At 42.0% G+C, this 15,106-nt stretch overlaps 1 protein-coding gene across 4 annotated transcripts in view; it reads left to right on the top strand.

Annotated features, from left to right (window-relative positions):
* Positions 1-15,106, top strand: part of KCNQ5 (potassium voltage-gated channel subfamily Q member 5) — a 567,853-nt gene that overhangs the window by 368,022 nt on the left and 184,725 nt on the right. For all 4 annotated transcript variants that reach the window (XM_082474194.1, XM_082474192.1, XM_082474193.1 and 1 more), the window contains exon 2: positions 1,549-1,639. In XM_082474194.1, coding sequence (XP_082330320.1) covers positions 1,549-1,639 — 91 coding nt within the window. The remainder of the gene's footprint in view (positions 1-1,548; positions 1,640-15,106) is intronic.

The raw sequence follows: 15,106 nt of genomic DNA, 5'->3' as shown, positions 1-15,106 counted from the left end.
GTACCCCCAGAAGCCTTGCTGAGCCAAGACATCACTGCCGTCGTCCTCTGTGCTCCTCAGCGACACCGTGTGGCAACTCAAGGACACACAGTGCTTGAACCCCTCTACCTGCCAAGCAGCCTGGGATGAGTCACAAAATGTTCTTAATTCTCAGTTTCCATATCTGCAAAATGGGAACAATGAGATTTCTGCTCCATAAATTTGAGAGGTTAATGTGGATAGTGCATGTGAAAGGGGCTTAGCTCAGTATCTCGCTTATACGAAACCCTCCCAATGTGAGTAATTATCAGCATACCCACTTCGGGTTCTGTGCTGAAATAGATACAAAGAAATAAGGAATACATGGTATCAATCAGGAGTCAGCAAACTTTCCTCTAAAGGCCAGAGAGTAAATATTTCAGTCTTGTGCTTAGAGCACAAGTCTCAGTTCTGCAGTTCTTGTGTGAGCGCAGCCATAGGGAATACACAAATGAACGGGTGTGGCTGTGTGCCAATAAAACTTTATTGGCCAGATTTGTCCCCAGGCCGTAAGTCACCAATCCCTGGCTCTCAGCCCTTGGGAGCCCCCAGTCAAGTGTGGTAGAAAGACGTGCAGATTCATCAGGGCAAGTCAAGAGGAGGCAGAGGCCAGCTGTACTAAAGAACACAGAGCTGATGTTTTACAGGAGATTGTTGAGTGAAAGATGAGTACGATGTGAGTAAAAGTAAGAAATACGACTTTTAAGGAAAATAAATATTGGGATTTTTTTTTTTTTTTTTAATTTCAGGGTAAGTAACTTCAACTTTAAAACCGAGCCTGCCCTTTTTATTAGACGTTTACTTTGGGAACTTGGCTCCCCACCCCGGACTTCAGAAGTTCCGTATTTCTAGGAATAAAAATGTCTGTAGATGGGCTAGTAGAAAATGCTCTCTGTCACTGCAAAACAAGTAGAGCTGGGGGCATTTCTCTAGGAGTTTGACCAGAAGGGAATGGAAAGCACATGGGTAGCAGAGGAAGTCATTTTCTATTCTTATTATTACTATAAAGAAATGGCAAATGAGAATCCAGGAACAATATTAGACTCTGAAAAGGAGCCAGTGGCTTAGTAACCAGTTAGAAGCCTTGACAGTTCACCAGAGCTGCCGAACGGGAACGTGAGTCTGCTCCTTTGACAGGAGAGCAGCTACCACATGTGCTCCGGAACAGGAGAACAAAACCCATCTGGGCCTTTCAGGACCCCTGCTTGGGAAAGCCCTTTATAGGAGATTCGCAGATTCTTAGCTGTGGACGTTTAAGTAGAGCACGCAACACACACGCACACACGCATACATACACATGCACACACACATTGATTCTTCTCATCAGTACAGTTGCAAAGGAGCCCCATTTGCATTGGACATCACGTTGTATTTTGATATTCAAAATGGCTAGTCCCTTTTAGGGCTGTTATGATTTAATCAATGCCAATTCAAATGGATCTGGTGCTTTATCCATTAGAAATAAGAACTTAAGTCTGTCATGCTAAGGCAAAGTTCTCATCAGATTTCTCTTTTTTTGTTGTTTTACAGTTTTCTCCTTGTCTTTGGTTGCTTGATTTTGTCAGTGTTTTCCACCATCCCCGAGCACACAAAATTGGCCTCAAGTTGCCTCTTGATTCTGGTAAGTGAAACATATGAACAAAAATGTACCTAAAGTTTACATAATACAAGAATTGTCTATAATATTTATGCAATGCATTTTGTCCCACGAAAAGTTATCTCTAGAGAAAAGAGAGTTTCTCTTAAGTATAAAAGTTTCAAAGGTCACTGAAACGTTTGCCTGCCGTTTTAACCTTTAGTCAATCCCCAAGAATACATAGAAATATTCTAGATTGCTATTACGTAGCAGTATCATGTGTTATAGTTGCATCATAAGTAGAAGGCAATACTTGGAAGCAGGTTTAATTATGTTTCTCTATGGTAGTAAATTACAAGAAGAATCAGCATCTCTGAGGTCTCTTACAATATTGCTATAAGTTACAGGATAGAGAGCGTTTTCCAATAACCACAGTTTAGCAGTAACTATGTATAGTCGGCCAAGAACTATGAGCATATGGCACCTCCTAGGAAAACAGAAAGCTTCATGCTCTTTTCAACCAACAGACTGCATTATGAATTTTGCTGCTAATGAAGTGACCTGGTGAGAAGTTCTGCAATTTGCTCTGTTTCCATTATGCTGTCAATCCTCAACCACAGAGAATTGCTCAATTCATTTTAAAATGGAAAAATACCCCAAGATATTTTAGTCTGAATTATTCTGGGCCTTTTAAACTCTTATACTTTCTATTACAACTGAACTATAGCGGTGTATACTCAAATCACATCTGATTGAAAGTTTGGTTCATTTACATACATCTTGACCCACTCACTCAGTCCCAAAAATCAAACTTGACAGTCTCAGCACTGTCTGAATGAACTATACATTGGAACAACTCACTTTTTGCATCAAACCTGCTTGACTAGAGAGGAAAAGAGAGAAAGAGGGGGTGGGGTAAGATGGCCATGTGCCTTCATAAACAGAAATTGGTTATGCACAGCAGCGAACATTTAATACAAGAAAAGTATTCTTACCTTGAAGGTGGGAAGTGAAGGATGTCAGCTCGTACAACCTGGGCAGCTGCTCTTTCCCCTGTGCTCGCAGAGGCTGGTTTGTGTGGTGCTTAGAGTGACAAGACTTCATCAAGTCTCTGCTCTGTGACAGGGAGAAATCGCTTTTGAACCTGGAACAAATCTATCCCAATCTGTCTCCATACAAATCATGCTCAGCGGTATATTGCTAATGTCAAGGTTACTATGTTGAAACCCAAGATAGAAAACAGATAGACCGAAGAGCCCACTGGGGATTTGTTCCATTTACAAGGTTCCATTCGGGTAGCAAGTGGGCTTTTAGCCTCATGCACCCCTTGGATAACAACAAATGGTCTGAGCCAAGGTCTAAGGCAGAGCTGGCTTTTGGGTACATATACAGAACTACAGCTAGGAATTTTAGATCGAAAATATAAATCTGATTTTTAGACCTGGGAGCATGAAAAACTGGATTTACTGCATGACCAATGATATATATTATGAGTAAATCAAGCATTAAGAATCTTGTAAAAAGGTTTCTTTTATAACCAGGTCAAGAATCCAAAATATGAGGTTTACATCCTCCAAATCTCTGAAATATAAATTCAGTCATTGCTAATGAGTTTCTAAATAATCCAGAGAAACTCGTGTTATTCAAAAGCTGGTTAATATCATGATTTTTAAAGCTTCCTAAGCAGTGGACAACTGACCAGAGTTCAGTAACTAGAGTGCATGTGAGTAGATAAAAATGTAGACGTTTTACACATCGCTCATCCTTTTTATTTTGCCAGCTTTATTGAGATATAATTGACATATAATATTGTGAAAGTTAAAGTGTGTAACGTGACAATTTTATATACATACATATTGCAAAATGACTACCACAGTGAAGTTAGTTAACAGTATATCACCTCACATGGTTGCCATTGTGTGTGTGTGGTGTGTGTGTGGTGTGTGTGTGTGTGTGTGTGTGTGTGTGTGTGTGTGTGTGTGTGTGGTGAGAACTCCTAAGATCTACTCTTTTAGCAAAACGGTCAAGTGGAAAGTTCTGTACTGTTAGCTCTAGGCACCGTGCTGCACATTAGATCCTCAGAACTCATTTGTCTTATAACTGGGAGCTTGTACACTTCGACCACCTTCACCCATTTCCTCCACCCACACTTGCACAACCACCGATCTACTGTGTTTCTGTGAGTTCGGGGGTCCCACATAAGTGAAATCATACAGTATTTGTCTTTCTCTGTCTCACTTATTTCACTAAACATAATGCCCTCAAGAGCCATCCATGTTGTCACAAATGGCAAGATTTTGTTCTTTTTATGGCTGAATATTATTCCAATGTGTGTGTGATATATATATCACATCACATCTTCTTTACCCATCCATCTGTCAGTGGACACTTAGGTTGTCTCCGTGTCTTATCTACTGTAAATAGTGCTGCAATGAACATCGGCATGCATGCATCTTTTCGAATTATAGTTTTCTAGGGATGTATGCCCAGGAGTGGGATCGCAGGATCATACGGTAGTTTTATTTTTTATATTTTGAGGAACCTCCATACTGTTCTCCATAGTGGCTGCACCAGTTTACATTCCCACCAACAGTGTTGGAGGGTTCCCTTTTCTCCACATTCTGTCCAACACTTCTCTCTTGCTTTTTAATAATAGCCATTCTAACAGGTGTGAGGTGGTATCTTATTGTGGTACTGATTTGCATTTCCCTGATGATTAGTGATGTTGAGTTCTTTTCACATACCTGTCGGCCATCTGTAAGTCTTCTTTTACCCCTCAGTCTTTTTTTTTTTTTTTTTTCCTCTAATGTCCTTGTTTTTAATCAGGTCTATTGAGATACAATTTACATAGAATAAGCATCACCCATTTTAAGTGTATAGTTTCATGAGTTTTGAGAAACACATATTGTCATGTGTATTAGTTTCTTAGGGCTGCTGTAACAAAAGTACCACTGTATATATCATATATATTTCATATATGTCATATATATGATAATTATATCCATCATTATGTTGAGTGAAAGAATGAGACATTATAGAGATAGTCTTGTGTTTGGCTTCTTTTACTCAACATAATACTTTTGATATTTATTTGTATATTTTTTAATTGAAGTATAGTTGATTTGCAATGTTGTGTTAGTTTCAAGTGTGCAGCAAAATGATTCAGCTCTATATATATATATATATATATATATATATATATATATACTTTTTCATATTCTTTCTTATTATGGTTTATTATAAGATATTGAGTATAGTTCCCTGTGCTATACAGTAGGACCTTGTTGTTTATCTATTTTATATATAGTAGTGTGTATAGTTTAATCTCAAACTCCTAATTTATCCCTCACCCCTCCTTCCCCTTTGGTAACCATAAGTTTGTTTTCTACGTCTGTGAGTCTGTTTCTGTTTTGTAAATAAGTTCGTTTGTATCATTTTTTAGATTCCACATATAAGCGCTATCATATGTTACTTGTCTTTCTCTGGTTTACTTCACTTAATATGATAATCTCTAGGTCCATCCATGTTGCTGCTAATGGCATTATTTCATTCTTTTTTTATGGCTAAGTAATATCCCATTGTATATATGTACCACATCTTCTTTATCCATCCATTTATTGATGGACACTTAGGTTGCTTCCATGTCTTGGCTATTGTAAATAGTGCTGCTATGAACATTGGGGTGCGTGTATCTTTTCAAAATAGAGTTTTCTCCAGATATATGCTCAGGAGTGGGGTTGCTGGATCATATGGTAGCTCTATTTTTAGTTTTTTAAGGAACCTCCATGAATTGGCTGTACCAATTTACATTCCTACCAACAATGTAGGAGTATCCCTCAGTCTTGAATGCCTTTAGATTTAGCAAAGTAGAAACCAGTCCTTTTATGCAAGTGAGGCCTTTGTGTTAAGCAGTGTAGTAAGTGCTGCAGATGGATGGTCTCTGAAAGCCGTTGCTACACGGCTTTCTGGAGGGAGAGAGTTTGCGTATCCTCCTATTTTTGTGCTATAGTGATAAATTGTCGAGGTGTATGTTTTAAACCAAAGTGTAATCTTAAAACCTACCTAAAAATATTTGGACTGTGTTGTGGGTCTAAGGTTTTACTGATGTTATTCTTTTCATCAGTGTTTTCTCCAAAGACTGTTGTGTTTTATTTGGACAAAAAAAGATCAAGTATAGCCTTTGTTTTTTTCTTTTTCTTATTTAGTAATAAGCTGGAAAAGCATGTGTATTTTAATTCTTTTCACTGTCAGTTCATATAGTATATTATAAAAGTTCAATCAGTTGTAGAATACTGGAAAAAGCCAAGAGAAATCTTAATTATTTAGGGACTGTTGTATTTATTCTTTTAGCATGTGTTTTTGAAACAGTTAATCTGATTTCTGTCTGTCTATTCTCTGAATTTAACCAAACAGAATACATAGAACACAATTCTGACTAGCAGTGTTTTTAGTTCCCAAGATGAAGCATATCTAAAGAATTGCCATCCAAATAGTAATAGGAATGGCTTTTAAATGTCTGCAACAATTTACAATAAAGTCACTTTTGTACACTTTTGGTCACAAATACAACACAGAGGTGTAAATTTTGAAGACTTATGTGTAAATCACATATCACAGTTGCGTATGTTTTCATAACTCTGTCCATTTTGGGGTTTTTTAAACACTTTGAAAGATATTCCCACATTCTAACTAATCCTATTTCTGGCAAGTAGAAGACACCGACGCTTCCGACAGGGAGCGCATTTAGGCATACCGGCCCCTGGACAAGCTTCCAGGGCACTCACCTCCTTGACACTCGCGCTTTCCACTTGTTTCCTTGAGCGCGCCAGCATGTTAGGGGCAGGTGCCTCCTCACCTCCTGGGGTCCCCACGGAGTCCTCCACTCTCTGTCCCCCACCCCAAGGGGAGGCTCTCATCGTTCTCATCCAGAACTGCACTCCCCCTGCTAGTGAGTTCAGGAAACCACTTCTCTGTGTCTTGGTTTTCTCATCTGTTAAAAGTGGGTAGTAATATCTGCTACTTCATAAAGTTGCTGTGAGGATTAAATGCCAGTGCTTAGCCCTGGGCTCAGCACAGAGAATGCATCAAATATTACGGTCACTGGCTCTAACATATACAGTGGAGCCTAATGGGGGCACAAGAGCAGTGAACCGGGCGTATTGGAAAAGGCTGCATTTGCGATCATATCGTATTTTTGTCGTAGAAAAACAAGTATCTCACCACAAACACTGTAAATTACGGCAGCTCTTCACACAGGCGTGTCCATCCAACCAGAGGTGACTCATTGGCACACATTCAGTGCATTGCTCATGTGCACAATAATCTCTTATGTTTGGTGACTAAGGAAACAGATTTCTCCTCTTGTAGTTTTCTGGTAAATGCATCTGATGACCACGCTCATGGCTTTCAAAGCTCTCCCCTCAGCGTCAGCTGGCTGGGTGGAGCACTGCTGAGGGATAGCCCGGGATCTAACAGAGCAGCTTGCTCAGCTCACTCTGGGCACAGAATTTATGAACTCAAGAGGACAATGCAAAGCCATGTGCCCAAGTGCCAGGGACAGTGAAAAGCTGGTGTTGATTTCCTCGGTTTTGTAAATTCTTCAGAACTGTAAGGGAACTAGCATTTTTTTAAGTACCTTTCACGTATCAGACTCTTTGATTTCTTATTAAAACAAAAGAAACACAAAAAACCTTGCAATGTAAGTATTATTCCTCCCATTTTACCGTACCAAGTTGTGCAAGAGCCCAGGCTGCGTCCCAGGCCTGGCCACCGCCTCGCACCCTCCTGCGCCTCAGTCGAGACCGATGGGTCTCCCCAGTGTGTTTCCAGGGCTCAGGGAAGCTCTGCCGGCTGAGGCTTCCTTGTGGTTCTATATATGCCAAGTGATGCCCGCGACCCTCTCATTTAGATTAGGTTAGTTTCTTTTTTCTTACAGAGTCCATCTACAGAGTTAGCACAAATGGGTGTATCCCTTCACACCACTAGCAGTTCTTTGTGTCAGGAATTCCAAATCTGAGTTTGTAAACAATCAGCAGCCCGATCTGTGGGGTAAACAGTCCCAGCTCGCTTTGTGCAGGTGAGCTGAGTGCGGTGCTGGTGAAGGGAGCGCTCCTAGCTCCAGTTAAACTACTGTGGAAAGTTTTGTTTCGGTTTGTTTTGATTTCACGAGCCTGAGGTGGTATGTTTCTGCATTTCATATCCCACCTTCTTAACAGCAGTGCTGTTTTGGAGTGCATTTCCTTTGTATTGGATATCTTCTGGTCTTCCAGATTAAAGTATTCATTTTTGGCCTTTAAATGTAGATTGTCCAACATGATGATTTGTACATATTTCCGGTGACAAATCTTCACCTGATGACCTCTCTTAATGAAAATGATGTATATCATTTGCAAACTTTTCATTGAAGGTGGTCATTTCTAAAATTGCCCGCCCACAAGCAGTAAAAGGAATGTCGTTATCAGTTTTAGCAAGAAGAGAATATCTCAGTGTGTTTGCTCCTCTTCCCTCCTGCTGTGTTAGAAGGGCTCCCAGCCACAAATGGATTGTGCTAAACGTCTGGACGAGACTCAAACACATGGTCAGAGATCCAGGTTTTCCCAAACATCTTAGCTGTTTGGCACCTTCTGGATAGAGTTTATGCATATTTGCTGGTTTTGCTTTGTGTAGCAAAGCAAACATGGGTTTGCTGTTTCTGTGCACAATGAATCAGTTCCTGAAATGTGTACAAATCCAATTTAGGCAGATCTAATTACATCTTCAATGCACTAGTGTAGCTTACTATTTAAAGAAAATCTGTAGTGCATCTTTTTGTTAAGTGTAGTCCCCCTTGAAAAGCTAATAACTACATAATTAATCTGTGTTCCATGTTTGTTTTCTTTTTCTAATGTGGATACATGCGGGGTTTTTGTGTGTGTGTGTGTGTGTTTTTAATTGCTGTAAACTACCTATTATGTAACACGGTATTGAAGAATTAGACAGCTTGTTACCATTTCCCATCTGTCGGTATTGGCAGAGTGGGGAATCAGCCACAGACACATTTACCCATCCTTGCAAAGTAGAAAGACTTGCGCATAAAATTATATGGATTTGATGTAGACGATTACATGAGATCTTTACATTTAAAGCTGTGGCATGAACATTGTAAGACAGGATAACAGAATGTCAGGACAAGGATTCGTTGGAGGGTCTTCAGTCTTCCATGGGTAGGAGATGTGAAGTGATCGGAACGGAGGAATGAGCAGTGCTCCTGTCTGCTGATCACATCCCTGTACTTTCCTACAGAAAGCGCTCAGAATATCCCAGCCAACACTGGAAACTGCAGTTATTTTCCTTTGCTTGTCTTTCGTCAAGGCAAATGCAAATAAACTTTAAAATGATTCATGGAGGCTCACGACCCTCATCAGTCTGCTGATGGCAGAAAAGAAAATGCAGGAGCAGTTTGCACCTACACTGAATCTTAGCCGAGGGATGATGATATAGGAGGGGAGTTGCTCTGTGCAAAGTACTTCAGATTCAGAGGGAAGACTTGTTCAAATGGAAGATAATGGAATTATGCCTGAACAGGACCACGTCTCTATCCACAAGTACGGAAGCGAAGAGCTTCCACACTTCCGACGTGAGCACCGGTGTCTCACCGAGTGGTCCAGTGTGCGTCACAGAACCGCTCTGCCCGGTGCTGTGTCGGGACGTGATGAGCAGCCCTCGGCCAGGCCCACGCTGACGCGGACCCGCTGTGCCCTTTGACGCCACAAAGGCATACTCAGCTGAGAGGGAAAGAGAGCAACAGGGTGGTGGTAGAGGGTTGCTAGAAAATGGTAGAGTCCAAGCGGGGTTGCAGCAGAAGGAAGAACGCCCTTCCCTTAACCACCTTTCCAGGCTTAAGTGATTTCCACCGTTTGAAACCTGCTCAGACACCTGCTTCTGCCTGGGATGAACTGGCTCTTCCCTCGGCTTCCCGCAGCAGCAGCTGCTTGACGGTGAATCTCCTCCCTTCTTCATTTACTCCACAGCATTGCTGTGGCTCCCAGTGTCTGTGAGGCTTTTTGGGGGAAGCTGAGGATACGGCAATGAGCAAAGCAGGCAAAACTACATCCTGGTGGAACGCACATTCGTGTTGGGAAGACATAGGGTAAACAAATGAACCAATCAAGTGTTAAAAAATAAAGTAAAGCAGGAAAAAGGAATAGATAACTGGGTGTTTCCGTCGTGTGTTCAGAGAGGTCCACCAGATAGGGTAGCTCCTAGCAGAGACCTCAGTGAGGTGGGGCAACCCGCCGGGCAGCAATGAGAGGAAAGAACGTTCCAGGCAGATGGAGCATCCAGGGTAGAAGCCTCGGAAGGGCAAGAGGACCAGGGTGACTGAGGGAGAGGAAGCCAGAGGGGGGTGGAGGAAAGTGAGGCATGGCTCAGACTGTACATCTCTGGAGCACAGGATCCAAAGCTGACTCAGCAACAGCACTTCGTACAGTGGGAGCTGGTGGCAAATTATCAAGAAATTTGATGAAAGAAGACGGCAAGACGGCCAGTGGTTTAATTGCACAGCATTAGTATTGAAATGTTCACAGTACCATAGATACAGCACCAAAATTAAGCCCCGATGCAGTGCCTGACTTAGAATGGACCTGAGTAGGGAGTCTCTGGTGGCAGCCCTCAGGGAGCAGTCGACGTCATTCCCCCTCTCCTGATTCCCCGGGCTCCGGGCCTTAATTCGCTGCAGTTTTAACTCAATTTATATGAAGTGCCTCCTACCTTCCAGCCCCTGTGCCGGGGACTGGAGCCCCAGATATGAGTAAGGCACTGTCCTGCCCTGGAAGCAGATCTACAGCACATTGCTGTCTACAGGCTCTGACACAGAAAAAAATGAAAAGCCTTGAAATCATGCATTTATAGAGAATAAATTATGAAATTAGGAGATGAAAGAAAAATGGGTTAATTTGACATCTTAATTCCCACTTTAACATATATGGACAGAGAGAATAAACCTATCTCAAGTCATTGATTTCTCATGAAAACTATGGGTAAGATTACCAAAATCTATTTTCAGTATAGGTACTACTGATCACGCTTATATAGGGAATTTGGGGTTGGAACTATATAAAGGCAAAGCTGGAAGCGATGGGGTGGCCCCCTGTTCCTGTGCAGGCCTATGTCACCCTCATATATCAAATATTGGGTTGGAATATGGGGGTTCCCTGTTCCCCTGCAGGCTTACCTAATGCTCAGATATTGAATTTGGGTTGGAATATGGGGGTTCCCTGTTCCCGTGCAGGCCTATATCAAGGGTCACGATTAAGGTGAAAAGACACATCATGCTTCTGCAAAGTAGAGAAAAAATTTCCAAGCTGTAAATGGCAGCTTGACAAACAACATTACAGGCTGGATTCCAGGAGAATGCTGCAGGCCTGGCTTCCTCTGGGGCTGGAAATCATAATGAATCCACAGAACATACTGGAAAATGAAGAACAGAATGGAGACTTGCGAGTGTAGCCGGCCCTCCAGCTGCGGCTACTGGAGACTGCAGGCATGTCGGTGCTGCAAGACCTGCGCATCCGGAGAAACCCTGGACAGCCCCCTCCGGAAACAGAGCAGCCTCAACCGAGACACCCTAGGGTGAGGCCGGGAGTGGAGGAGCACCAGCCCTGGGTGTGCAGGCAGGAGGGAGGACTCACTCTGGCCCCCACTGCCCACCCCTAACTCTCCTGAACTTTACTTCCTTAAATCAGGTGGCATCAAGTACAAATCGACATCAAGTGCAGCCTTCAAAGAAAAGAACAATCCCAGCCTGGCCAGAGGGCGTCCTGCACGGGTGGGGGGTGGGGGGTGGGGAGGGCGTCCTGCCTCTTTGGCCTCTTTGACTTCATGGATGGTGCTAATAACGGGGGAACATGTGACCTGATGACACACCTGTGAATCTGACGGGGGCTGCAGGGTTCTGCCCCTCTGGGCCAACCCATCTGCGTCTCTCCTGCAAGCTGCTTTCTGGGTCACTCGCTGGCTTTGCCCTGGGGTCCCCCACAGTGGAGCTTGCATTCTCAGGGTCACTGTAGCCAGGCAGGGATGGGCGTCCCACCGCTCAGGCAGGCAAGTGTGTGACCAGGTTGGGAAGCTTGTCTGCTTGTAGAGCCCAGGAAAGAGCTCCGGGCTGGGGTCAGAAAGGGGAAACATCAGAGGGGACGCTCAGAGGACAAGTGCTTCCTTGAGTCCCCTCTGCAGCCTGAAGGATATCTTTTACCTTGAGCTGCTCATCCATTCATTCATTCACTCATCGAATATTCGCTAAGCACCTGTCAGGGATGCTGTGAGCCAGAGGCCCTACCCACAATACACACCAGCTGTACACTGACACTCACACCTTCCCTATCCCTGTCTGTCGTAGTTCCTCAAAACCATTTTTCTACTTAAATCAGGTGGAGAATTTTGAGGATTATGCAAATGCAATTTGTTCTCTTTCTTCACAATTCCGTAATGCAAATTGCCTCATATGTGATGCTCAATTGGGTAATGATGTCAACGTAACAGGGAAGTTAAAGATGATTTTTCCCAAACGGCAGCGGCTGAGCGTAAAGCACATCAGCCTAGCTGAACGCAGCAAGCCTGAAGGGGCGCACACCGCCATGGCGCCTTCTTTATTTTGGAAACTCGCTCTGCCTTGACAGTGCCTATGGGACGATTCTTCCCAACCTGTGCAAGCGACACAAATGTAAAGCGATACATCTTTAGCATCACTGTATTTTGTGCAAACCCTGCGCCTCTCTACCTATGACGTGTGATGCAGGGCCCTTGTCTCCAAACCCAGCGGCCTGCACCCTCCCGACACCCCCCATCAGGCTCTCTCCACATTGATGTAGGTGATGGCCAGGACTGCTGCAGCAGCTCCCTGTGAGAACTCAGCATCTCTTTTTAACTGTACTAATATCTTACTAGGATTCTTGTCTGTGTTAGATTTCTGTTTAGAAAGGTCCATAGGCTCAGAGTGGTTTGCCCTAACTCTATTTCTCTATTTTTAACATAAGCCCTGATTTTTTTACTGAGCAATCTTACCTAAAACCTGGCTTTTTATCGATGCATTTATTTATTTATTTTTAATTGAAGTAGAGTTGATTTACAATGTTGTGTTAGTTTCAAGTGTACAGCAAAGTGATTCAGATATAGATAGATAGGTAGATAGATGATAGATATTCTTCTTCATATTCTTTTCGATTATGGTTTATTATAGGATATTGAATATAGTTCCTTGTGCTATACAGTAGGACCTTGATATTTATCTATTTTATATATAGCAGTTTGTGTCTGTTAATCCCAAATTCCCAATTTATCCCTCGCCCCTTTTCCCCTTTGTAACCATAAGTTTGTTTTCTGTCTGTGAGTCTGTTTCTGTTTTGTAAATAAGTTCATCTGTATCATTTTTTAGATTCCACATACAAGTGATATTATATGGTATTTGTCTTTCTCTTTCTGACTTACTTCACCTAGTATGATAATCTCTAGGTTCTTCCATGTTGCTGCAAATGGCATTATTTCATTCTTTTTATGGCTGAGTAATATTCCATTTTATATATGTACCACACCTTCTTTATCCATTCATCTGTTGATGGGCATTTAGGTTGTTTCCATGTCTTGGCTATTGTATGTAAACAGTGCTGCAATGAACATTGGGATGCATGTATCATTTTGAGTTATAGTTTTCTCCAAATATATACCCAGAGTGGGATTGCAAGATCATATGGTAACTCTACTTTTTAGTGTTTTAAGGAACCTTCATACTGTTTCCACAGTAGCTGCACCAATTTACATTCTCACCAACAGTGTAGGGGGGTTGCCTTTTCTCCACACCCTCTCCAGCATTTCACCAATGCATTTATTGCACTGTGGTAGGAAAGCTGGTATAAGTGGGTTCGAGTTTATCCATTCTGCCAATTCAGAAGCACACGCTGCATTCTGCTTGATAATATGGGCTTTTCAAGTGAAAGGGATCAGCACATCCTTAGGTCATAAGGATGACATGGGAGGTGTCATTCTTAGGTCAAATAAATCACAGGGATAAAAACCTGTGTCAGATGATGGTTTAGCATATTCTTCATCCAAATTTTTCTACTCTCCTTTTTATCAAGCTATGTTAAAGAAATCTTTAAGCCTTACAAACCTATTCATCAAAGGTTCAAAATTTTTTAAATTAGCCAAAATTTTAATAAAGGAAACTTTTATGCAGTGTAGATAGAAAAGTAATGTTGCTGCAGGTTGAAACAAATTTTAAGACTGTTATATTAGAGCAAGTTGAGAATATTTTATTTAAAATATAAGTTGATTTAATAATTGTAAACTTCATTTTTCGCCTTAACTCTATGAATTTTAACATCTTCTCAGTACATAAAATCTGTAACATTTGGATTATTCTCTTTTCCTGCTTTTAACTTAAAGTAAAATTCCAAATGATTTTCAGACTTAGAAGATGCAGTTCTTAACCTTGCCGCACACAGCCTTCTCACATCTCTCTGGTGCTTCCTGTTTCTCTAGGCTTATTTCTGCACCAGTTTCCCTTAAAGGTGCCCACACAGATAGCAATGGGTGTATGCATACCTGTGTGCACATGTGTACACACACACACACACACTCACAGTCACACTTTACGCTACAGCAATAGCAAACCATTCACACTTTCCAGGAACACTGCCTCTGTGTTTTCACAAATGGTAATTCTTCTATTTGAAAGCCTGGTGCTACCACTTCCCTTCACCACCGTGGTAATTCTTACTCGTTTGTTAAGTCTCATGCCCCCTCTCCCTGGAAGTTTTCCCCGACCCCCCAGGAGCTGTTACACTCCCTTCCTCTGTGTTCTGGGGTCCAGCACAGCTCCCGGGGGGTGGTCTGTAGCAGTGGATGGTTGATAACAGTGTGATCGTTGATTTCCAAACATTTTATTTCTGCTAGACTGAAAACTATCTAAGAATCGGGAATGTATGTTAGTGGTCTCTATATTTCCTAGTTTGTACCACACTGCCTAGCAAGTAGTGGATGCTCAAAAAACGTGCAGATGAACTAAATGACCCGGCCACCCAACCCAAAGTAACCCAATCCGGTTACCTACTCCACATGCAGTCTTGTTTTGTCAGCTCTATAGCATTATCACGATTTTATTTATTTTTTTGCATACTTGTGACTGTTTTTTCATTGTTGGTTTCCGTCCCCAGAATGCAAACTCCTTAAAAGTGGGCCTTGTTCTGTTCACCACTCCCACCCCAATGTCTGGAACAAAAGAGGTACTCAATGCCTGGGAGAACAGAGGTGCGAAATAAAGCTATCAACTGTGCGAAACGAATGACTAGATGCAGATATTAGCGTATAAATTCAGTGCTTGCATAGAGACATTAAAGTACTCTGGCTTCAATCAATCTTTTAATTTTAGCAGTATAAAATTCCAAAAACAATTTTTCATCCTTTGAAAGATCTTTAAAAGCAAGTATAATCAAGTGGTGTCGAGCACAAGTTTCAAGGTCTAAAATAAAATGACTATTT

The sequence above is a fragment of the Balaenoptera physalus genome (genome assembly GCF_965194825.1).
Source record: "Balaenoptera physalus genome assembly, chromosome: 9".
Classification (NCBI taxonomy): domain Eukaryota; kingdom Metazoa; phylum Chordata; class Mammalia; order Artiodactyla; family Balaenopteridae; genus Balaenoptera; species Balaenoptera physalus.
The sequence above is the reverse complement of the archived record's forward strand: the minus strand, read 5'-3'. Positions and strand labels throughout refer to the sequence as shown.